The 24298-nt window shown below is 41.5% G+C and overlaps 3 protein-coding genes across 5 annotated transcripts in view; 1 reads left to right on the top strand and 2 right to left on the bottom strand.

Annotated features, from left to right (window-relative positions):
* The window catches only part of ttc28 (tetratricopeptide repeat domain 28), a 143224-nt gene extending 130820 nt beyond the window's left edge, over positions 1-12404 (bottom strand). For 2 of the 3 annotated variants that reach the window (XM_077600150.1, XM_077600151.1), the window contains exons 1-2: positions 12012-12401; positions 9478-9777 (exon numbers count right to left, since the gene is read on the bottom strand). In XM_077600150.1, coding sequence (XP_077456276.1) covers positions 9478-9777; positions 12012-12041 — 330 coding nt within the window. In that variant the 5' untranslated portion in view covers positions 12042-12401. Of the gene's footprint in view, positions 1-9477; positions 9778-12011 lie in introns of all 3 variants that reach the window. The other variant, XM_077600153.1, reaches the window with a different exon arrangement.
* A 1986-nt stretch (positions 12405-14390) lies between these two features.
* Positions 14391-16509, top strand: LOC144074644 (L-serine dehydratase/L-threonine deaminase-like). Its single transcript, XM_077601177.1, has 7 exons — positions 14391-14543; positions 14629-14668; positions 14749-14888; positions 14957-15048; positions 15672-15899; positions 15993-16117; positions 16196-16509. Exons 1-7 carry the CDS (start codon positions 14391-14393, stop codon positions 16387-16389), a joined length of 972 nt encoding a protein of 323 aa, XP_077457303.1. The 3' UTR covers positions 16390-16509.
* Positions 16510-17699: 1190 nt separating this feature from the next.
* hectd4 (HECT domain E3 ubiquitin protein ligase 4) overlaps positions 17700-24298 on the bottom strand; it is a 28783-nt gene continuing 22184 nt past the window's right edge. Inside the window, exons 62-76 of the mRNA XM_077600163.1 lie at positions 23957-24164; positions 23654-23877; positions 23416-23561; positions 23214-23317; positions 22801-22924; positions 22381-22571; positions 22133-22279; positions 21907-22026; positions 21649-21804; positions 21463-21566; positions 21006-21227; positions 20746-20912; positions 20468-20663; positions 20163-20385; positions 17700-19435 (exon numbers count right to left, since the gene is read on the bottom strand). Of these exons, the coding sequence (XP_077456289.1) occupies positions 19299-19435; positions 20163-20385; positions 20468-20663; positions 20746-20912; positions 21006-21227; positions 21463-21566; positions 21649-21804; positions 21907-22026; positions 22133-22279; positions 22381-22571; positions 22801-22924; positions 23214-23317; positions 23416-23561; positions 23654-23877; positions 23957-24164 (2469 nt within the window). The 3' untranslated portion in view covers positions 17700-19298. The remainder of the gene's footprint in view (positions 19436-20162; positions 20386-20467; positions 20664-20745; positions 20913-21005; positions 21228-21462; positions 21567-21648; positions 21805-21906; positions 22027-22132; positions 22280-22380; positions 22572-22800; positions 22925-23213; positions 23318-23415; positions 23562-23653; positions 23878-23956; positions 24165-24298) is intronic.

The following is a 24298-nucleotide window of genomic DNA, read 5'->3' as shown; positions in this document are numbered from 1 at the left end:
ATTCATAAAGAGCACGGCTAAAGAAGAAAAAATCTTTTTGTAAAATGGACATTACCAATCTAGCGTGACCGGACGTTTGGTCGAAAGACGTTTGGTCCCCGGACGTTTGGTCGAACGGACGTTTGGTCGAACGGACGTTTGGCAGAACGGGTTTGCATTCAATTGATAGATTTTAACATTGGGTGAATAGGGATTTAATGACTATAATTTAACATTGAGTAAATAGGGTTAGGGTTAAACAAATGAAAGTCTCGTGACTCAAACCTAGGGACTCGCGAACCCGTTCTACCAAACGTTCGTTCTACCAAACGTTCGTTCTACCAAACGTTCGTTCTACCAAACGTTCGTTCTACCAAACGTTCGTTCTACCAAACGTTCGTTCTACCAAACGTTCGTTCTACCAAATGTCTGGTCGACCAAAAGTCCGGGGACCAAACGTCTTTCGACGAAACGTCCGAGTACCCCAATCTAGACTAGGTTACGTTACATGGGTGACCTTATGAGAACCTCCCATTCATTCCATCCCTTTTCCAGTAACGTAAATACCGAGCCAGTCTGTCCAAAACAAATGAGTGAGAATAGGAGATGTTGCAAGTGAGTTCCAATCTTAAGTTCTTTCCACTAACCCCAATCAGCCATCTGAAAAGCCACTCAATAAGTACATGACTCATTTGTAGGAAAGTGGTTTACATCATGGATAGGTGGCGTTTGAAAAACACCACAACCCATTCGTAGACCTCCTAACAAGAAAGATATAATGATACATCTGTGATCCACCGGAGTCTGCGTTCTTTTGGCTCCTGCACAAAGAAAAACGGGAATGTGAGAGCCATCAATAGATCAGAGGTGAGTACAACACAATCTGAAAGCAGGTACTTCTTATTCATTGGTATGCCTATTCTAAACCTTGCGGGTTGCGCTTTAGACCATTTCCCCATAGAGTTCTTCTTTGCCGTGGCCTGCGCTAATTCTGGAAGGTCTTGAGCCCGAATTCTACCAAGCTCCCAAGTGGGTGGGGTCAACAGACTATTAAGCATCGGAGAAAAAGGAAAGCATCAGTACAACTCCAGGGATTGGATGGTACGAGCAGGGTGCAATTGTTTGGCTCATTTCCTAAGGCTTTCGAAGTACTACGAGCGGCAAGCTGTTATGCCTTGAGCATCGCAATGAGATCTGCTTCTCTCAGCCCTTTGACATTCCTCGCCATGGAACAGCAGGCAAAAAGCTATTAAGCTGATACTCATTTGATGTATCCACTGGGAAAAAAGCATTCGAAGGTTGCAGACATCCTTTAACGAATGAACGCCTCTCGTGTGAGGCGATTGCAAAATCTTTTGGATGCCATTACGATTGGGATTAAGAGATGTCAGCATTTAATTGTTGTCGTTATTATCTGCAAATCGCTAGACTCTTTTAAAGGATCAAATCTAAGATTTAACAAAGGTTAGGGAGAGGATTTGAAATTTATTTCGATTGATACAAACCAATTTGTAAGTTGAGACCTAATTGCTAGATTTTTAAAACACTTTTTTTTTTAAAACTGATTTAATATTTAGCTGTTTTTTGCAAGATTGACAATACAGTGGTACCTCGACCTACGATCAGCTCATGGTACGACGAAAATTTCGATCGAATAATTCGCCTGCGATACGATCAAACTTTCGAGATGCGACCAAACCAGGTGGCCATGACATGAGAGGCTGTTTATCATTGTAGCGCACTGTCTTTTTTGCCACATCTCTTTCGTGTATAACTACTATATCTACGAGGACTGAACGATTTATCCAGACTAGTTTCGACCAGGAAACGCACAACGCGCATGCGCGGGCAAAAAGAGGGCTTTCTCGGTAATTAAGTATACTCGTGCACACAACACCGATTGCCAATGTCACCCTTTCTCAGAATAAAACTTCATTACCCACAATCAATATGTGGGTAGAAGGTTGCATTTCCTGTTTCCCCCCCTTAGCATGTTAGCTCCCGTTGGCGGAGCGATCGCTAATTCAAGACTACTTCTCGTTGGCAAGTGGTCGTGTGTTATCCTATTGTGAGGACATCTGTGTGCATCATTTTCGGAATATTTTGAAGGCAATACAACAGCAAACAGCCCATAGAATTAATTTGTTTTTAATTCATTTCAATGGGAAACGTTCGCTCGAGTTACGAAAAGCTCGACATACGATCTCGGAACGGATTAAGATTGTATGTCGAGGTACCACTGTACATGAATACTATGTTATCAGGTAAATCACTTGCAATTGATGGTGCAATGTACACTGGGCTGTTGATAAATAAAAAGTTCCTATAAATGCTGCCATTTTGGGGCCAGCACTACAAGATACATTTCTCAAACAGAGGATGTGGGCTTGCAAGTATATTAGATTGTTTCCATTCATCAGTTTCAACTGCCGCAATTGTTGCTTAACAAACCTTCTCGAGTAAACTACACATCGTGACCATCCAAAACACATTAATCCCAAATAAACACTGAGTGGAATGTTTCAAACAGATTTTTGGATAAGACCAACAGGCACTTGAAATGATGACGTTTTTCTGCATTTTTGTTCATTTCTTTTCCATTTGTTTTTAATCAGTTGTACAGCACCATGGTCCTGACAATGTCAATTTTAAATGTCAAATTTGGAATTTAGCAAGGTTGTTTTCACTTGAACGTTCTAGTATGATTTGCGAAATGTGTATGATTTTTTTTTTGCTTTATCAACGCATTTGCTGGCTGGCCAGCAGCAGTTGATGAGCCTGACAGGCTGACATCAGGGTGACATCACCCCATACATGACGCCATCCTAGCTCTGAGTCATAAGCATCTCCTGGACAGTCTAAAGAGGTGAAAGGGAGGTTAGCACGCATCCAATAAACAGAATCACGTCATCCAACTGGGAAAGTCTCCCCTTCTTTTCCAACTCTCACGCAGATGCAAAAACATAAAAACCAGGGAAACCTAGCCTATTTTCAGTTTTCTTTAGGAGTTTTTCTGGTCTTTCATGTGAAGGAATTCAATTTTATGAGACTCCACAATTTGGGTTGTAGAGAGGAAAGCCACTTGGCTACCGCCAGTGTAAGAAAGTCCTCCTTAGAAGTGGAATAGGGACTAGTACATAATTCATGCAGCTAAAAAAAAAAAGAAGTAATTTTGGTCAATGTTTTGGTCATCTTGTGCATGTTGAGCCTGAGCTCCAAAACAATCCGCAGCAACCGTCCATTTGGGAAAATGTCAACGACATAAAGAAATTACATGGTGATAATACATGTAGATTGAAATGAAGTGCAAATGGCTTCATTATGGTTATACAAATGCCTTTGCAGAAACAAGGGGAGGAGCGGAATGGTTCTCCTGCAGAGCTCCTAATTTCAAGCGCTCCCACGAAATGTAAAATAAAGGCTGCCTTTACCAAATATGACAAGTCAGCGTTTGTTTTTTTCTCATGTACGTTTGAACGCAAACAGCTGCCAGGGACGTGTGTTCGAATCAAAACAACAGACTTACGTGTGGTCAATTTCCCTCCAAGCGTGCATGTTGAACGCCGCCGCCCGGCCACAAGGCCTTCCAAAAGGAAAAAGTCGGAGTTGTACTGCTCCCGGCTTATTTCACAATTTTCCAGACAAATAATTTGGGGTTTGTGCCCGCTAGCGCCAACCTTCTGTCCGTCCCGCTCTCTCCGGCCTGTAATTAAATGCCATTCATTTAATTTGTTCATTAGTTCAAGCTCCGCCTGGGTGGAAGCAAAATGGAACCCTCTTATTAGTGGTTCATGACTCGAGTCTCTCCATGGTGAGCTACAGTGGAAAACAGCATTGCAGCAAGAGAGGGGAAAGGGAAGCCAAGACCTTGCAATGACCTAGCAGCAGGGGATGCATATTGTCTTAATTAGGAGGCGCTTTGTGCAAAATTGGGATATTTCAAAACGTGTGTCGTGCAGCCCAAAAGCAAACTAATCCATGTAAATTCAAAGATTCCGGTGCCAATTGCTGTCGCCGTTAAAAATAATTTTCTTGCCCGCCATTTGAAAATGTCATCATACTATGTAATCAATGGACGTAATATCATAATCGAGGTGATATTTCCTATCCAGAAAGTTGCATGCAAATATTTTGTGAAATATGCCGGTTTAAAAATGAAAACATTGGTGATCTTCACTTAAAAGTCAAATTAAGTTGCTGTAAGACTGTAATTTTGGAGCTATTTATTAAATTTTTCTCTTTTATAGCTAATTGGAAAGCTTAAATCTTTTTTTGGGTGCAACATACAATGTTGTGGTTATTAAACAGAAGTAATAAGGATGATGCACATAGTCCATGAAAGAGGGAACAATTTAAACAGCAGACCCAAATAAATGAAAAGTGGTCCTTACAACTGAACCTTAATTTTTAAGGGTGCTAACTTATCTTTGCCACACAGGAGGGCTTTAGATTGGTAGAATTGTTTTAATCTATTTGATAACAAGACACAGAGGACCACTGATGTCCATGGAGTTAGCTCTTTATAGTCTAAAAAAATCCAGTCTTCTAGGTAATAAATGCCCTGAAATAATCAGAAGGATACGACAAACACTTTTTACGGAGGAGATAATATGGAAATCAGACGTTTTAATTGGCTGTGTACAAGTAGTTTCGTCTTTGCAGGCCCTGCAAACCCATCAAGTGTGAAATTAAACAACCAAGTCAATCTTTTGTTTTCTTCCTATTTCTTAGGACGTGTTTAAGATGGGAAGTTGTTCCAAAGTTGGCACTTAAAAACAGCTTGAAGTGAATTTCCCACCACTTTTGAGCAAAGTCAAAACTTCCATGTCTAAAACTCAAGAGTATATCAAAGCCTTCGTTGGAACGGCAGAATAGCAGCAACAACAAAACACTACTTTCATCACTGGCTCGCTTGGTCAATGCATTTTTCAACAGCTGACAACACATTGGAGCTTGATGATGGTCTGCACCCTCATTTGTCGAAGACTGAATTACTTGTATTCGACATATAGTGAGAGATGTGAACGTACAGTGATTAGAATTGCGAAAAATTCAAATAATGAGGCCTTTTTTTGTTCCTTGTCAGTACATGTGCAGCAAAATCCCGAGTTTGCTCCCAGCATTTGCAGAAACAAAACCTAAAACTCTCATCAGCATTTCAGTATTCTCACACAATTGCTGGATATGCCGCAGCTGTAATTGCATCCCTTCTCTGCACCGTGAAGGCATTCACCGTAACCTTTTACTACCCGCATTGTCTTGGTGAAACCAAGCGCTCTTGCTTAAAACAGCCATTATTTATCTTTGCTCGGCCAAAAAAAATGCATAATAAATACTGTACAAACGACAAGTGTCATCATTTGTTGTTGAAGTTTGCAGGACTTCAGCGAGGCGCTTCTGTCGAGGAGATAGAATCCCCTCAGAAGACACCATCATAGGCTATAATCACAAGATATTCAAATAGCCAGCCTCTCTGTGCTGCAGTGCCACTTGTTTTTTTTGGCTCATGAGGACTCTTCTGTCAGCTCTCGGGCTGGAGCACAGGAATGATTGCAGAGAGCCCCGTTTATTTAACATGCCACTGAAACAGCGGCGGTGAAGAGTAGGAGGGACCAGATGGAGCAGGGTAACCGGCAAAGCATCAATCGAGAGAAAGTGATTGTCTTCCCAGTCACTGGCTTGAAAAAAGGGGAACGATTCAGGTGCGATGGGCCAACAAAGAATCCCAGAAGAAGTATAAAACACAACAAAAGAGCACAAGGCATCTGTCAAAAAGTAAGGGCTAAAAGTGTGTTAGGTTCATTACTAGATATACTTTAATATAAGAAAGATATCGGAGCACATAATCCAGCGTTATCTTGCAAGTGAGAATCAATCCTGACTCGTCCTCGTCACAGATCCTTCTAAAGAAACCAATCCTCTCCTGTCCATTTAGTTGCATTAGAATCAAAACAATTGCATAAGCGTTTAACCCGAACAACACAATTAAGGTCAAAAGTCGAAAACAACTGCGGAACAACAATTGCATATCAGGTAAACCGAGCAACACTATTTTAAAACAATTGCGAGTATTTTCGGAGGTTTGATTCGATATCGCCATCTGCTCCGGAATCCAAGTCAAAACCATTTAAGAGTCCTTCACAGATCTTCATTGCGAACTTGCGACCTGGTGTAGGGTCGAGGTTTTAATCCAAGTCAACAGTCCTCGGATCCAGGGACTGGGTGACGTGTCAAGTCAACAGTCCTCGGATCCAGAACAAAACAATTAAATGTCCTCGGAGCCAGCTCCAGGGGGAAGTGTCCTTCGGTAACAATTATACTAAGCGTTTGTCGCTGCAAGCACATATAATGATTAATATTGCAAGCATATTTATAATAGTACCAAAAATAACTCCAACAAGTGTGATGCAGACTTTGCATCTTTGACTTTAAACTAGTCTGGAAGTTAGTAGAGTGCAATCCTCCAAGACTGAACCAACTGAGATTCAATTGGCAGAAAATACAAACTAGTTACAGGGGGATGAATTTAAAAATTGATTTGACATAGTATTTGAGATCAAAGTCATCAAAGACCTGTTTTTAAGATCTCGCTAAAAGATTGTCACGTCTGATCCTGTGGTGGGGAATAGGTGGTGCGTTGAGGAAAATCAAGTACCAAAAATAGTATCAGTAGAAACACAAATGGGGTTTTGTGGTGTGTTACATGGGAGCTTTAATTTTTAAATCGGTTATGATGTCAAAAAAGTATAGTATAATAGAAAAAGTATAAGAATATCAGTATTTTGGGGGGGGTTCTCAAAGCAACAACAAAATTCTACATGTTGGTATGCTTTAATAAAATTGCCTCCATTCTTGACCACCAGAGCAAGGGATCAAACCTGCAGTCTCTCGGTGGGGGAACGACTTCTCTACTACTGAGTCACATCGCCCCAGTGGGTGGCGGTGGTCCTCTATGAATAAACAACATTGACCGCAGCAATGTTTTGGGCTTTGATGTTGTGTTTGTGTCCAAAAATGTACGCAATTAATACTGCTCACTTGTTCTGCACTACTTGGAGTATTAAAAATGACCAAAAAAATAGGTCATTCAAAGGATAAAAGTACTGGCCTGGTATGCGAATTGCAGAACGGTATTTTCAGTCATCAGCACATTCTTTTGAGCCAGGATCATATTGGCGAGCCCAATGAAAACTATTCCTATTTTTCTAAATTATTGTTGAGCCTATGTACCCCAAATGGGCATGTCCTCAGCTTCTGGGCTCACCCCACAAGGCTTCAAGGAAACCATAATCTATTTGGTGGAGATAATAAATTGAACATGGGCAAGGAAGCCCTGGTAAAGGCATTTCACCCACCACCCACCCACGTGAGACAAAATACAACCAGACGTGCCCCTCTTCTGTGAAATGACACACCATTTTGCTCTCATTTAAGCATTTTATATTCCGAAGCAGGGTGAGGTACAAAAGGCCTAAAGCTGTCTCGGGCCATTAAACTGCACATTCTCTTTCTTCTTTTAGAATGTGTTTGTTGGCACTCCGAGCCGAGAGAACTGACACATTGGACAAGGAGGCGGGGGTTCCTTAACGCCTCTCGGCCTTCTTCGGGAGGGTGGGCTGGCCACTGGTGCCTGGTGCCTGGGGCGGCAAAACTGTGCCTGTCAACATCTGACAGGCCAATCCAGAAGCCCAGTCATAAGACGGTATGATTGATGATATTATGTAGTCATACAGGATCTGGACGCCGGCACGCTTTAATCCCCCGTTTCAACATCCAACGACTCTCCGAATCAGGTGAACCCAATTGCTCCAAAGCATTCCTCCACTCTCACAGGGTTAAATTGTGATCCTTTTATATCACGCATACATATTTCTAGTGCGGCAAGATAGCATTTTATTCCGATTTTTTATTTTAAATGAAAGAAAATGTGGAACCAATGAGCTAAAGGAAAAATGAGAGCATCCAGCACACTCATTTCAGATTCCATGTTGAAGACTGATTGTGATTTTTATTGCTTTGAAAACACACACAAACACGCAGACTGTAAAAACTAAATTGCTTTGTATGCCTATTAACTCTGAAAAGCAAACGTTTCACACGGAACTTTCTACTTGGCAACACTGACCCCTAGAGGTGCTTTGAGGAACAGCAACTTCAATCTCTTTTTTTATTTTTTTTTAACATCACTGGATTTAAAATCTGATGGTTTTGTGCAGAACGTGAAAACATATGTTGACAATGAGAATGCCTAACCAAAACAACAACAACAAAAACTAGGAACATGGAGAATAACTCAGTCTAGATCAATGCACCCCCCTCCTAGTCAGACCACAAAGCCGGCTTTATACTTGGACAGCGTACAACGAAGGATTTCACTTTAGCGTGACGGGATTGAATAAGCAGTAAAACATCACCCACATGAATAAAGCGTCCTTTGAGCAGAGTGACAACACGTCAGTGAATGATGATACGACAAGCCCAAAAACATTGGATCAAATACAAAGTGACAGTCTTGTGCAGCAGCACCATTAGAAGAAAACCTACCTGTGCATCAGAAGATGGGTGACCCCTGACCAAAGAAGAGACGTGATGCATCACGGCGTTGACAAATGAGAGTCAATATCACTCTACCATGTTATCATCAGTCTCTCCGGGGAAAGACAAAAGCCTCGTTTCCCGCTAAATTATGTAATCAATGAAATCTCTCTCACTGTAAGGAATAGGGCCGCGACTGATGTGAAATCCATGGGGGGTTAATAGTGCACGTGGATCGGACATGATCAGGGGGAACTCCGAAAAGTTTCGATTGATGGGGCTTAGTCGGTGAGCAGCAAAGATTTTAAATGACAACAATTCAATTAATTTTTGTGGGGTCTCGTTTTAGCTGCTTCTGTGTCAATCATTTTTCAAGGTCTTATAAATATACTTTTAACAACAATAACGAGTACAAGGTATAGTTCACTTGTTCACACTTCATCACATGCACGTTGACTAAAATATATATTTTTAATGTGCGGCCTCGATACGCAGAAATTTGGGATAGCTTTGGGTATTCTTTGGGCAATGTTTTCAGGAGAGGAGGGACGGCAGGGTGGTGTTGTTTGGTTTGTTTTCATACATGAACAACATTATTGACAGAATCATACCCTTTCATACCTTTGTGTTCACTGAGAATGGCATAAAATATTTAAATAACCAATAAGTAATAAATACAATAATAATTAATCATTACATTGTGGCACTTTACACTACAACTTAATTACAGAGGTCATACTACTCTTGTATTAAATTTATCATAATGTATTTCTTCATTTTATTGTATTAATTTAATGAAGAGATGTTTGGATAACTCAAACTTTTTTGACATCCCTCCTTTCATCTTCATAAATCACTTTTAGAGCCCTCTTGCATTGTCTTTAATTAGCTGTATTAATTTAATGCAATACTTTAAGTTTAAGTTAACTTTAAGGTAAAATATCAATACAAAGATGTTCCTACCTTAGGCCATTTAGGATTGAGCGTGCAGGCTTTCTCGGCGTCCTCCAGAGCGGCCTGGTGCTGTCCCAGTTTAAGCAGTGCGGCAGACCGGTTACTGTACAGAATACAATTCTGCGGGTCGGCTTGCAAAGCTTCGCCGTACAGCTCCACGGCCTCCCGAAAGTCCCCCTGCTGACACGCCTCGTTGCTCCTTTGCACTTTCTCCACAAAGTCCGCTTTGCTGAGAACACACCTGGTCTCGCTGTCCCCTGAAGCGTGGCGCACGGGTCGAGCCCTAGCCCGAGAGCCGGAGGTTGAAAACTAAAGACAAGGATTGGGGAAGACAGAAAGTGAGATGTTGCAGCAGAATGTCAAATGATGGGGGTCTAGAATCCCTCTTGTCCACATTATCATTGAATCCTTGGGAAAGACGCTTCAATTTACGAAATATAACGCCAAAACGGGTGATTGTTGGCAGTGAAAGGGTCCAAAATGGCAGATTGGCTGCCTCGCTTTTGTAAGACTAACCCAGGGTAGCTAAAGTTGCTACATCGTATCGTCGCATCATCTAGTGTGGAGTGAAAGAATAATGCAATGGATGTATTATTACTTATTATGAATAGTTTCACTGTCAAGTGTGTGTCTGAGAAGCCCTTCAGGACTTTGCTGTGGTTTACAAATACCTACTGCACAGTTTATAAATACATGAGAGTAGACTTTTTGTTAGATGAAATTGCACTGTAACATAATTTGGTGTTTTGCATCTCCATATGGTGACCAAAATAGACACACCTCTCAAGATAATGTAGTGCACATGTACGCCACCACAAACTTCAGTAGATCCACCACAACTTTCATTCCCTTGGACGTATTACTAAATGAATAGCTGAGAAACCTGACAAACTAGCGTCTTTGTAAAAACAGCATTTTTCAGTACAGTTTTTGTCATTTTTCAGGAGATTGTGCATGAAAAAAATGTATCAATGATTCACTAGGTTCTTAGCTTCATTGTCAATGTCCGGATGTTCACAAGAGCAATAATAAATCACACACACACACAAACACACACACACAGCTGTTCAAAAAGAAACAGCGTAAAGTCTACGGTCAACTCCATATTGTGAAACATAAGAGTGACCAAATAACCCACAAATTACAACTCGAAGTTATTAAAAAAATGCATTTGTTTATAGTATTTACATGCTGTTCCAAGGAGTTGGGTCCAATATAAAGAAATATAAGATCCCATCTGTCACCACTGCTTATTGTGTTGCCATAGTAACAGTAGTAATGATCGACAATTTGACAAATTGGGTACCAAATAGTATCCAAAAAGTTTATCCATTTTGCAGGGATGGATTGCAAGGAATTAGCCATAAATCTGACGTACGGCGGTTCCGGTTGGTTGCCTATCCCAGACTTTGGGCAAAAGGCAGATTACACCCTAGACTGGTCACCAGTCAATCATAACACCAACAGCAGGAATCGAGCCCACGCCACCCCCACCGAAGTCAGGCGAGTAAACCACTACACCGTGGCCAGACATTACTGACTTGGAAGTCATCTCTTGTTTCATGTTATTGGAGCAGCCTCCTTCCTCCTCCTTCTCACCACACCTCCTCCTCAAAGTGAATTCTGGGATACAGGAAGGCTTGGTAATTACTTCCAGAGGCAGAAAGAATAGAACACAAGCAGGCATACAGACTTTTGGCTGCTGAGGAAATGTAAAGCAATCAAGTGGCACTTTTCCTTGCATTTGGACCATTGTTTTCCATTTTCTTGCCAGAAGTTCTTCTTTACCATTTTAAATTGACCAGAACAAATACAAATGAGAAAATGAAGTGCAACAACAACAAAATAAACAAAGTGGACAATAGACGTCCAATTAATTTAAACTCAATGGAATCCAATGAGTTAAAACTTGCACATATAAGAATGATAAATTAAATGAATAATACTATTACAAAAAAACACATTCAGAGACAGCACATGGTGGAATTAAGAATGACAAGGATGTAACAACTTGTTGTCTCGGTTTATAAACGTCCAAAATAAACTAAATAATACAAAAGCGCCATCTATCAATCAGTGTTTACTCTCCAAACAATTACAAACTCAAATGAATCAAGATTTAACAAACAAATTGAAGATTACAAAAACACATTCGGACTCAAACTGTGTTTTTGTGTGTCCCTTCCGTATAACGGGTGAAACACACACACACACACACGCACACACGCACGCACGCACACACACACACACTCGCACACACGCACACACGCACACAAACAAACACACTCGCACACAAACAAACACACTCGCACACAAACAAACACACACGCACAAAAACACACACATCGTGTGCGACTCTACAGCATGCATGCATGGAAAATCAATAAACAAACTTTGACGGGAGTTTGTGCACAAATGGTCATTTCCGGTGAAAAGCGCGAGTTAAAAAGTGTCCTTGACTTGAGACAATGACGTGAAGACAGCCAACGTGACAGCCAATTGTTTTATGCGCGTCGTTTCAAATTCTTTTCAATTGAATTTACCTTTTCTTTCACACTCGCTTGTTTCTGCATCCTGGCGTCGCTCCTTTGCTATCATCCCATCACAACGCTCCTCGGCTTTTAGATCCAAAAATCACTTTCCGTGCGATCAAAAATCGGACTTTTGAAAAGCGATAAGCGCCCACTTAGTCGTCGGGAGTGTCGAAAGAACGGAAAGTGGAGCAAAATTGATGCGTGAGTGGCTTTTCGGCAGAAAGTTTTCTCAGGGATTGTGCGCCATGTTGTCAAATGTTTTCCTTTTTTTCCCCTTTTCCTGCTGTTGCCATAGAGGACGACTTCCGAACGCTGTGAGGTGGCAGCCTCGGTCACCAAAACTGGGAGAACGCCTTAATAGATGCTTTTTTTTCTCCAACTGGGACTCGTTTAGTACCCATTTAACCCTTTCTGGGACAGTGATCATTACATTACACAGATGCGCAAAAGTTAAGACCTTTTAACCTTTGAAAGAGTAAGCAACTATTTTGGGGGGAACAAAAATATTAAAGTCACTTTAAAGGGAAATTGACAATTGTTTGCTCATTTAATAAAACTTCATTTTAATATATATATTTTTTATTATATATAATTGAGGCATCCCAGTGGATGAGTGGTTAGTGTGTCGGCCTCGCAGTTCTGAGATGGAACGTTCGATCCGAGGTTTGGAACTTCCTGTGTGTTTGCATGTTTTCTCCGGGCTTGCATGGGTTTTCTCCAGGTACTCAGGTTTCCTCCCACATCCCAAATACATGCATGATAGGCTGGATAAGCCCTCTAATTTGTTCCCAGGGCAGGAGTGTCGAACTCCGGTCCTCGAGGGCCATGATCCGGTCTTTTTTTTTCATATCTCCACCCTTTACCACACACCTGAATCAAATGATCAACTCATCATCAAGCTGTCCAGAAGCTTGAAAACAATCCTGATTATGTACAATTGGATTCAGGTGTGTTGGGGGAGGGAGACATGGAAGATGGACTGAATAGGGAACCTCAAGTATACCAGAGTTGGGCACCTCTTTATAAATAATACAATGTTGATTTTAAAAAAATGCATTAATATAATTACATTGAATAAAAACATTGTCAATGGTCAATTGTGGAACACCAAGTTAATCATTGTCTTTAATTGACTGCAGTCGATGGGTTAGTGTTTAGATTGAGTGCTTGAGATGGCAATATTGACGAACAATTTGTTGATTAATAAGCCCTGCATACAAAAATGGATTGGAAAGCAACACAAAGATGGCGCAAAATTGGCATAGTTGAGTTCATTTTGCGTGTAGTTGCAGCCTTTCACCAGTTAGAGGCGCTGCAGTCTCATAAGGGTGAAATGTCAAGTCAAAAGCAGGCATGCCTCAATTGAGTCTGCCTATTTTTTTTTATTAGTAGTCAAAATGGTAAATTCTATATAATTTTATATAATATAAAATATTAATGAATGCAATGTTAATAAAAGCTAAATGAAATTCCAATGAATTAAAACAGAAATGAACACTTAGTCAGTCAATGAGTTTAATGTGCACACTATAAGAGTTCGATTACATCAGTCATTTTACTTAATAAAAATGCACCATATTTTACAACTTGCATTTTGTGTGCTTTTATGCATGTGGATATTTTATCTATTGCCAAAAACAACCTTGCTTATTAGAGTGTTCACTTATTAGCAATGCAAAGTGGTCCAATAATAATAAAAGCCTAAAGATTGAGTTGTTTCCTTAGTCACATTGCATAGATTAGCAGTCCTGGTGGTCTTTTAATAGACGCGATGGAGCAGGTTTCCACAAGCCCACCAGATCGTTGAGGTTTGAGGCTGCTCTCCAACGCTCCTGCGCTCCTTTTGGTAGTCGTGAATCCAAGCTAAAATAGTGTCGACTCTTTTGGTAATGGCGCGGCATGGCGACTGGGTGCGCCTCCTTTAAAGGTTGACCCCTCACGACGAGGCCAGAGTGTGACACTGTCATCGGATGGTTTCAACGACCTTGTCCAGACCAATTATGTAAGGCTCATTTGGATTGAGTCAGCATTGGAGACAAATAAATAAGAATACAGTATAAACACCAACTACCTGGGTTGTCTTGTTTTTCCTGTTTTACAATTAAGAACACAGTGCACACCTTCATTTGAATGGCAATCCTAGAGGTTCCTGGGGGGCAGGGGGGGTCCGTGCTTTTGGGAGGAGAAAGCCGAATACTGATTGGTTCTCAAGTGGGCCTCCTTTGCCGAGCCCACACCACTTGCAGGTATATATGAACTGTCGCTGACCAGCAGCAGATTAGATCATAAATATCAATATTGAACTTGGCATTTTGCTTGTGGTAAGTTGAAGATTTTTTAAATTAGTTTTAGTGGGGTGGGGTTAACATGGATGTGCTCCGCAGAGATATGAAGACCCTACAGCCTCTTCACGTGTCCACCCCGGTCAGGGAGAGCCTTGCCCTGACAAAAGTGGCCCAAACGTCCGTCTACCTCAAATTGGATTCATCCCAGCCTACGGGATCCTTTAAGATCAGGGGCATTGGACACCTATGCAAAACAGTAAGTACATTTCAATGTTTCTATTTAATCTGAGTGGGCAAACTCAAGTGTATGCAAGCTGAAAAGACTTATTTTGAATCTGCAGTGGGCTGAGCGAGGATGCCAGAGGTTTGTCTGCTGTTCAGGTGAGCGCCTTTCCAATCAGGGTTCGTTCTTCTTCCTCTGAAGCCAGGTTGAATTTTTTCCTCCTAAATTATTCCAACAGGAGGAAATGCAGGCATGGCTGCGGCCTATTCAGCCCGCCAGCTGGGTATACCCGCAACCATCGTGGTGCCCAGCGTCACCCCAAACCCAACGGTGGACCGTCTACGGGAGGAAGGGGCCACCGTGGTCATCCATGGCAAGGTTAGATAAACATGGGAACTTTTGACCATCGGAAGAATGACAATAAGATGAGACTCGCCCTTATGTAGGCCCTTAACGAAAGCATCGAGTATGGACAGCAGCTTGTGGCGAACAACCCAGGATGGATATTCATTTCTCCCTTTGATGACCCCCTTATCTGGTGAGTCGAAGAAACTATTTTAATAAGCCATAAAATATATTTTTTCCTCTTCTGGCTAAAAGGAAAATAGTTCTAAAGTATGTGTGATCATATGCTGCCTATCATAAGGAGAGAACATCAATATTTCAGAATTTTTTCAAAAGATTGTTTGACCTCAGATTCAGTGCGCCTGTGATTTATTTATTTTTTAATTCTGAGCAGGATTAAAGAATTTCAAACTGAATGAATCCTTTTTAGAGAAAAGGCCAGAAGGGAAATTATTTCTTCTCAAGAAGTCATAATCCAATTTTCAATTAGTCGTCCTAATGGAAATAAAATCACAACATATATCATTTAAATTCATGAATAACAAGAAGTATGTTAGCATAAACAAACATTATATACTACGACTACTCTAAAGTGACAGTAAGGTTTAAAAAAATGCAATTTCACAGAAAATAAATCCATTTCAGAGTAAATTGAGAAAACATTGGCTCAGTTAAGGTGGACAAAGCAGTGCTTCTCTGTATCACTAGAAAAGGCTCACACAGGACGAGATGTTTATTTATGTTTGACGAATGCAGCGTTAATGTTCGCGTAGTGTCTACTGCGGGGGGTGACGTGTAGGTTGGGCTTTGTTGCAGGGAAGGCCACACATCTCTGGTGCAAGAACTGGAGCAAGACATGAAGGAGAAACCTGGGGCTATCGTGCTGTCGGTGGGAGGTGGCGGCCTTCTGAACGGGGTGGTGGAGGGTCTGCGGCGAGCCGGCTGGGATGACGTGCCCATTGTTGCCATGGAAACCATAGGGGCTCACAGCCTCAATGTAACCATTAAGGCAGGGCAGCTAGTCACTTTACCTGCTATCACCAGGTACGCTAATAACGTAACGTATGCTTTCTCAACTTAATGCATGACTTGGCATTTCTGATCAAAGTCAAGCGTGTTTTTCCTTTCCATCTGCAGTGTGGCCACAACATTAGGCCTCACCAGGGTTTCCGCACAGACTCTTAAACTGGTGCAGGAGCACACCGTCTTTTCAGAAGTAGTCACTGACCAGGAGGCTGTAAAGGCTGTGGAGCGCTTTGTTGGTGAGTACCAACCACTGGGAAAAAAACAGACTGCAAATACATGCTGTATCATCTCATGTGGGGTTCCTCTACGCACAGATGATGAGAAGATTCTGGTGGAACCAGCCTGTGGCGCTGCGCTCGCTGCCGTGTACAGTGATGTCATCAAAAGGCTGAGGGATGAGGGCAAACTGGAGAAGCAGATGGGGCCCGTGGTCCTAGTTGTGTGTGGGGGGAACAACATCAGTATGCAGGAGCTCCACAGGTTGAAAAAACAACTTGGTATTCTCTAGCTTGCTTTTGAAAAATGGCTTGTTTAATTCTTTCTGTCAATGGTAGTGATCTGCTCTCAAAACTTGTTCTATTTTTCCATGTGCTCCTTCAACTAATTCATTCCAGACTGTGATATACTGAGTAGAGGGATTTAATAATGTAGCACTACATAGCAGGAATATGTTGTATTTAAATTGATATTCATGAAGAAAGAAATAGTTTAGATTCTCCCCGTTTTGTACTTTGACTGTTTTGAGTGAATAAATTGTACTTGTGAATGTTTCAGCCTTCCTTTTTATAATTGAATTTGAAAGGGATTTTGAAAATATATTCACATGCAAAGAAAAAAAATAAGTGCCAACATAACATTGATAAAAAGAAGCTTAATTTTAGTAACTACCACTCAAAAACGTTTTGGTGTGAATTATTCATGTCAGAGATGAGCAATATGATTAAAAAATATATATATATTAGATATTTGTTTCTAATCAAAAGATGTATTATATAAAAAAAACTGTTTAAGAGGTTAACCTAAATAATTATAGTATTAATTATTTACATAACATTTCAGAGTTTGTTTAAAATATTAACTTTTTATCCCCCCTAAAAGAATAGAGCTATTTTTAGCAGCTATCGAGTGAGAATACTTCAAACAAATCCCACACAATAAAGTATATATGCGAGTTACCAGAAGAGGAAGCAGTACATGTTGTACCCGTGTACAGAACCCGCGTTACATATTCAAATCTCACGACACAGCTGATAAATACTTCAGTGCCATTCATAGGTATGTGTGCATTGCGTGCCATTTGTGGGTCAGTAGCATGAGGCATGACAGATCACAATTTAACACTTGCAGTAAATTCCAAGTGTTGTGAGTAGGCTAATGCGTTGGGAATGTGGCCCATTTTCCAACTTTTTATTGGCCAGGAACTAAAGCTGCTTCTTTTATATTGGTTCAATCAACATGTCAAAATACTTCCATAACATGATGCATTTCAAAACAACCTCTCCAGGGATGACTTGGCTGTGGAATGGAAAGAGAAGCAAGAATGCAAAGAAATTTTATACGTTTGAGTACAGGAAGTCATAGAATTGCTGGGCGCGTGAATGCGATCTAGCTTAAACTGGTTTGGCCCAGCTCTGGGTTTCGCTAAGGTGTCTGGTTCACAAGTTTTAGTGATGTAATAGTAGTCAGTCAAGGGACCTTACATAAAAAGCATAGCACATGGGGGTGGGGGGCCTATTCACGCAACATGTCGAATATATAAAGCCATTGTTAAGGGGGACAAAATCGAACTGCAGTGGAACTTCAAGGTTGACAGAAAAATCAGTGTTTGTACATGATGTCTTTATTGTGACACAGAAATCTCAAATGCCATCATCCGATTCTTTACATTTGTATGTATAATCCATTTTACGTTGTTGAGTTTTCCAATGTGCAGAGGTAAGACAATAAAAGTTAAGTTAATGCAAACATAAATAATTGTAATAAATATCAAGTAAATGTACAGCAGATATTTACCGCAACGCCTCATTCTTAAGAAGAAGTCCTTTGTGTCACCCATCTAATGACCCCCCCCATGGAGGAAATAGAAGCAAGGGCGTCCTCGACAGCAGCGTTAAATTAGGCTCCCAAAAGAACAGAATCAAATGTAAAGTCTCGGCAATGTCCAAGACGCAATGTGTAACATTTCAATTCGGTTGTGTTATTTGCTTGGATCAGGTCAAAATGGTTTTACTCACACAAGAAAACATGTTGCACCATGAGCAGTAGAAAATGAATCCGTCTGAGCATGTCACAAGTGATTGACCCCCTCAAAACAATAAAATAAAGACCACAACAAACTGGATATCTAACAGACATCACTAGTTTGGCCTTTTTTTTTGGAAGAGTAGTGCAAAGCAAAACTTAAGGTGAAATAGCAATCATTAAAAACAGGACTCAAACATAATATATTTACATTTGTTCTCCAATATTTTTACACGAACATTTAGTTATGAGTATTAAAAAAAAAAAAAAGTAAAATAAGATATTGTTCTTCCATTAAAGAAAACAACTACAAGGCAGAACTGAAGAGAACTTACTGCCCCTTCTCCTAATCGGCGCCCCACGAATGAGTGTAGATTGTGTATGTTGGGGACAGGGAGTGGGATTTTTTTCTTTTTTTTGTTCACATTCAGTAGCGAAAGCACACATATGGGAGGGAGAACTCACGACAACATGGTCTCCCTCCACACTCACAACTTTACATCACCATAGCAACTTGCGGGCCTCACTAATAGCAGCGTCTACAGGACCACTACGATACCAAATCAATGAGAAAATGATTCTAGGATTCCGATCGCAACTGCAGAATCTTACAAAGACCGGTTCAGGTTGTATAGACATACTTTTGTTCTGTTATTTTTAGTCGTCAGGAAACTACGTAATAGTCTGCGCTCAAGACTTGAAGGAAGTTGTCACATAAACACACCAGCTACAATAAATGTGTGTTGACGCATTTTTAGTGGAAAGGCATTTTTTCACATCTTATCATTGGAGAACACAGGAGTCAGCTGAGTAATGCTGTTGTAGTTTGGAAGCGTTTGCACTTTTTCACATTTTTTTAGCACTCCACTCCACAAAAAAACAATTAGGGGGAGCAATCAATAACCAGTGCAACAGTTGTTTCACTACTCAGTGCAACCAGAACAGATACTCACATATGCGTAGGAGTCACTTGTGATGAGAGTCTTTGATATCCTCACAAGCTGAGTCAAAAGTAAGCAAGTCAAGGGTCAACATGCAAAGCGTTGGGAAAACTACTAAAATAAACCAAAAAACAAAGTGACGATCGGAGTAAAATCTCTGAGGCAGGAGGGATGAAGGGTGCCAGGTAGCTTAGGGTGTAAAAAAAACAAAACAAAGGGGGAGGGGGGCGAAGTCTTAGCCACTAAGAGGGTCCTCGCGGTAATGGATGGCGTAACGTAGTTTCTCCAGCATCACATCCAAAGAGGTGTACTGTGGGAGTTTGACCATGAACATACAGGTCTCCACGCGGATGTAACGAGCGTCTGGCTGACCTGTCACAAAGGAAAAAGAGATGCTACGCTATTACTGCCAGATTGTTAAGTATGAAATAAACCAGTTAAAACCAGGGCTTCAATATGTATCATCAGGTGTGCCACCGGAAAGCATAAATTTATTTATCTCATCTCATTTTCCTAACTAATTTATCCTCATTAGGAACACGGGGAGTGCTGGAGCCTATGCCAGCTGACTCCACGGCAGAGGTGGGGGACAGCCAATCACAGGGCACAAGAAGATGGACAACCATGCACACTCACACATACCTAGGGGTAATTTAGAGTGTCCAATTACCCTACCATGCATGTTTTTGGAATGTGGGAGGAAACCAGAGTGCCCGGAGGAAACCCACCCAGGCCCGGGAAGAACATACAAACTCCACACAGGTGGACATAACCTGGATTTGAACCCAGGACCCCAGAGCCATGAGGCTGACACGCTAACCACTCATGCCACCACAATTTATTTATTTGCTCATTAAATAAATGTATATCTCTCTATGACAAATAATAGCACTTAGGCAAGTGTGAGATTCGTAACTATCCACATTGTTTCACATCAAGCAAATCAAACCCATTACTTAAATAAGTTTCTTGATGGTGCATGTTTTTTCCTATTCCCGCAAAAAAAGGTTGAAGCTCACAAGACGTGGAGATACTACAGCATTAATAAGAACGTCAAGCCTTCCTCCTGCAAAACCAGAACAATAATGATAACACATACCTGCCGCTCCATCGGGAGGTGCAATCTTCATAGGGTATGGAGGGACATGGGCGGTGTCAGGTCCTCCATCCTTGCAGGGACAAGTGAAGGGGATGCGTTCCTGGTTGCAGGCAAACTTGATGAACTTACATAGCTCCTCCTGAGTGAACATCTCTAGAGCGCTCCAGAAGAACTCAATATGTTGGTCCGTTTCCATTAGACCAACTTGATACATTGTGTGAGCCTAACAAGGAGGAAAAAAGGGGAGATTTCCTAAAGAATCCCCAAATATATTTGAACCATATGGATTAGAAAGGGTGGTAAACCTTGAGGAACTCTAGGTTAATGTAGGGCAAGCCGCAGGTCCGAAGTTCCATCTCCAGTGGGCTGAGCATGGTGAGTAGCTGGAGAGGAATTATTGAGGCCAGCCCTGCACGCACCGCCGTCATGCACTCCGGATTCTCCAGTTCCCTCAAACGAAGGCTTTGTACAGCTCGCGCGTACACGTCCTTGTTCTCCCAACTAAAAATGCAAGAATAAAAAGTAGTACGGCGAGTTAAAGTGTTAAGTTACCACTTGAAAAACGTCTGCCGTCGACAGTCACCTGACAGTGAGGTTCCGTCCTCCCCGACAAAGCTCAGCCTCCTCCCCCGTCATGGTGATGTAGGTAAAAGAACAGCAGGTCCTGCCGGGGGAATCAGGGCTCTCACCTGAATGGTGTTGGGAGGAAATCTCCGCACACAGTGCCTCCAGCTCCGCTTCGTCATTAACCTACAAAAACAGTTAAGGGAGTGTGAATTGTGGCCAGCCATTAAATTGGGGAGAGGATATTTGGGGAAACAATAGAGAGTGCAGATAGATTACACTTTCAAATTTCTTGACATAGTTGTAGGTAAGCATATCTGCTTCCTGGAGGTCTTGCTCTGGGTCAAGGGCTTCACCAACTAGGCCTTTCCAAAATGAGCTCAGCAGGTCCAAAGGAAGCGGCACATCTGCACGTATGGCGATTCCAAGTAGCTGACCAAAGAAGTGCAACAACTGCTCCTCCGCATAGCTGATAGGGCATGGTGTCAATATGAACTTCCCCTAAGCATGCAAAAGAAAAAACATGATATCCTAATATTAATGATGAGTATCACATATGACTCAAATAGTCCTGTTTACGGAATGCAATGCACCACACGCACATAAGCTAGGAAATAAAATGTTTTCATTTTGAACTCATTTAATGCCATTAACAAGGCCTCCCATTCCAAATTGGATTGGACCTCTATCACCGACAATGGTAGCCAAAGAGTTGAAGAAAACACACAGGGTTTACCTTGTTACGGTTGGCTGCAGCACTAGGACAAGGAAGCAGCAGAGAAAGGGCTGAACTCTGCAACTCTTTGCACACTTGCCAAAGGAAGTGCCTGAAGGAACCGCCTGGTGAGAAACAAACCTAAGTGCTGCAAACTGGAAGCATGGAAACAATGTTCAGGGCAGATAAAAAAGTAGAATATCTAACTTGTGCCGTGAACTTCTTCCCCCGTGAAGCGGATGTTGAAAGCATAGGTTGGGTCCCCTCCGCTGGCTAATTTCACACAAAGCTGTGACGAGGGCATGCACGCTAGCTGACGTGCGGCCTGGCAGAAGTATGTGTTCTCTGATGATCTTATCTCACCTGCAGTACATAAAGAGGACGTATTTTAAGGTGGAAGCAGTTCAACAAAAAGGACAGATGCATACAATTGGGACCTGTTCAAAAACATGAAATGATTTCTACCTCCAACAATCTCAAGAGGATCCAACGTAATCTCTGGAGCTGCATGGTCTGCAGTCCGTTGCACTGTGGCATTCAGTATTCTATTCATTACTGTAACCTTAGTGTCATAGTAAATCAGCCCTGTGAGGATTAAAAAGTGGGAGGTTTGTGGGGAAAAAAGGAATTTCAACTGCTCGTACGGACCCTAAACTTCAGAGGAGAAAAAAACAACAAGGTCCCAACGTACCTTTGGCCTCGCATAATAAGGCTGCAATACTGTTCTGATAAGTGCATGTCTGTCTTAACTCCACTAGTGGCAGGAAGAAACTCTCCAGGGTGTTATTGAGGGACTGAAGCAGAGCAAAACGCAAACGCAAGCTCTCGACAGACAGATCTTCAAAAGACACAAAACTTTGTTAGAATGGCTTATTGACTGGCATCAGCTACAGATGAAATACCTGGGGAAAGAAACAGATGTTGAAGTGTGTTACTAACTAAGCAGGCAGGCCACACGTGGATCGACACAATCCCTGGAATCCAAGTACACTTCGTGGGGATGCAGTCTTGCCGGCGTGATTGCAAGGTGACGACACAGCCTGTTGATGTATTGAACCAATGCCACGTCCATTTCCAAAGTCCACTTCCTGCAAGTCTTCTGAGCATGGCGCATGTCTATACAGGTGCACCTGACAAAGATCAAGATGATTGACTAAAAGGATGGGTTGCGTTGTCTACAAAAGCAGCTTTATCAAACTTTCAAAGAAGAATTTTCTTGCATTACAGTAATACAGGCATATATAAAAATACAGTATGTGTAGAAATATATTTATAGTAGCGCATGCATAGTGTGTTCTCGGAAGCCAAGATTACATCAGACTGGAAGGTGTTAGAAAGGTCTTGCATTCCCAGTCTCACCTTTCAAAGTGAAGGTCGTAGCCACATGCCAGAATTGCCCTCCAGACACTGCGGATGTCCTGCTTGGCTCGGTCAATTGCAAACCTATGGAAGCCTTCCAGCGTCAGGAACTTCTCCTCTGAGACTAAAGAAACAAACAGGCAACTAAACCCATGTGTACACATAGCACGGCTTTTTAAATTACCAGTATTCGCAAATATTCGCGCTGGTCGGAGTTTTTAAAAACCTTCGTTGTTTATGCTCCAAAAGTGGGTTTGCGTGTGGATGATAGGCCCAACGATAGAAAAAAAATTGTGAAATACCCAGCTATTTGTGATCTATATGTTATATTTACAAAAGAAAAACTGTTTAATGTCTAATTGAGAGAATTGGCGGGGAACTTTTTTAAAATTGCTTTGCAATTAGGGACAAACCTTCAAGCTTTTTAGCAGGAGACTTGTCCACATCTTTCTCATCAGCTCTGGACTTTTCTGGAGATTTGGGTTTAAGGACCGTCTTTTTCTCACTGAGCGCAGTCCTAGCAGAGATGCGTAAAAAAAAAAATATTGTCAAATTTTTAAAAAATATGAAAACACCCAAATGCACCCATGAAAATGAAATATATGTACTCCTTACCTTACACTATTGAGAACAGACTTTTCCTTAGTGGGAGGTTTGGTGATTGCCCTCTTGGTGCTTACTACCTTACCTTGGTGCTGTTCTTTACCTGCCTTGCTGTATTTGTTCTTATTAGGTTTGGGGATGCCATATTTTCTTAGAATCTGCATTTAAAAAAACAATCTGTTAACTATAATGAACTATTCAAAAAAGTAGGTGTCATAGCGTAGTTTTTGAAGATTGTCCGGTGATTTACCTGAGTAAGTTGATCTTCAAGCACTTTCTTAGGAGGCCGTACATTAGTAAAGAAAGTATGTAGCAGGTTTCCAGGGGTCTGAGAGTTGATCTGCTCTTTGCTGAGGTAAATATCAGACACTTTCACTGGCTTGGCAGGTGTGAGGCTGAGCATTTGTTCCGAGTGCACACAACTCTTAAAAATATCAATGAGAACGTCTCGTGCTCCAGGAACAAGCTTGTCACCTTGGAAAATGTTTGTTTAATGTAAATATTAGGAGAAAATAACGTGGCAGAGCAGAAGGATTGCTAGTCATAAACAAACCTCTGATTGACTTGTCCAGAAAATAGTCCTCAAGAGCAGAACTGCCCTGAGTGTCAAACAGACTTTGGTTGACACTGGAGGCTGTGAGGATCTCCTCATTAGTCAACTCCATTAGCTCTTCTTCACCTTCCAGGCTGGACAAGCCAATGAGGTCACTGCTGTTAAAGAGGCTAGCACGAATTTTCTCCACTTTGGCTCGAGAACGCACCTGTTAAAAGATGTCAAATGTCTTTCAATTTTGAAATGGCCTGTGTAAACTCCAAAGATATTTATTGAATGCCTTTATTGTCAGTATAGTACAATAGCAGAGTACAATGAGATGTAAAGCTTCATCTTAAAGTG

The sequence above is a fragment of the Stigmatopora argus genome, chromosome 5 (genome assembly GCF_051989625.1).
Source record: "Stigmatopora argus isolate UIUO_Sarg chromosome 5, RoL_Sarg_1.0, whole genome shotgun sequence".
In the NCBI taxonomy this organism is placed as follows: domain Eukaryota; kingdom Metazoa; phylum Chordata; class Actinopteri; order Syngnathiformes; family Syngnathidae; genus Stigmatopora; species Stigmatopora argus.
The sequence above is the reverse complement of the archived record's forward strand: the minus strand, read 5'-3'. Positions and strand labels throughout refer to the sequence as shown.

Excerpts from the sequence above, each read along its gene's own strand:
- LOC144074644 (XM_077601177.1), top strand. The coding sequence starts at position 14,391 with ATGAAGACCCTACAGCCTCTTCACGTGTCCACCCCGGTCAGGGAGAGC. Across the intron at positions 14,544-14,628 it reads TTGGACACCTATGCAAAACA|TGGGCTGAGCGAGGATGCCA; the intron begins GTAAGTACATTT and ends TTGAATCTGCAG. Across the intron at positions 15,049-15,671 it reads TTTGATGACCCCCTTATCTG|GGAAGGCCACACATCTCTGG; the intron begins GTGAGTCGAAGA and ends GCTTTGTTGCAG.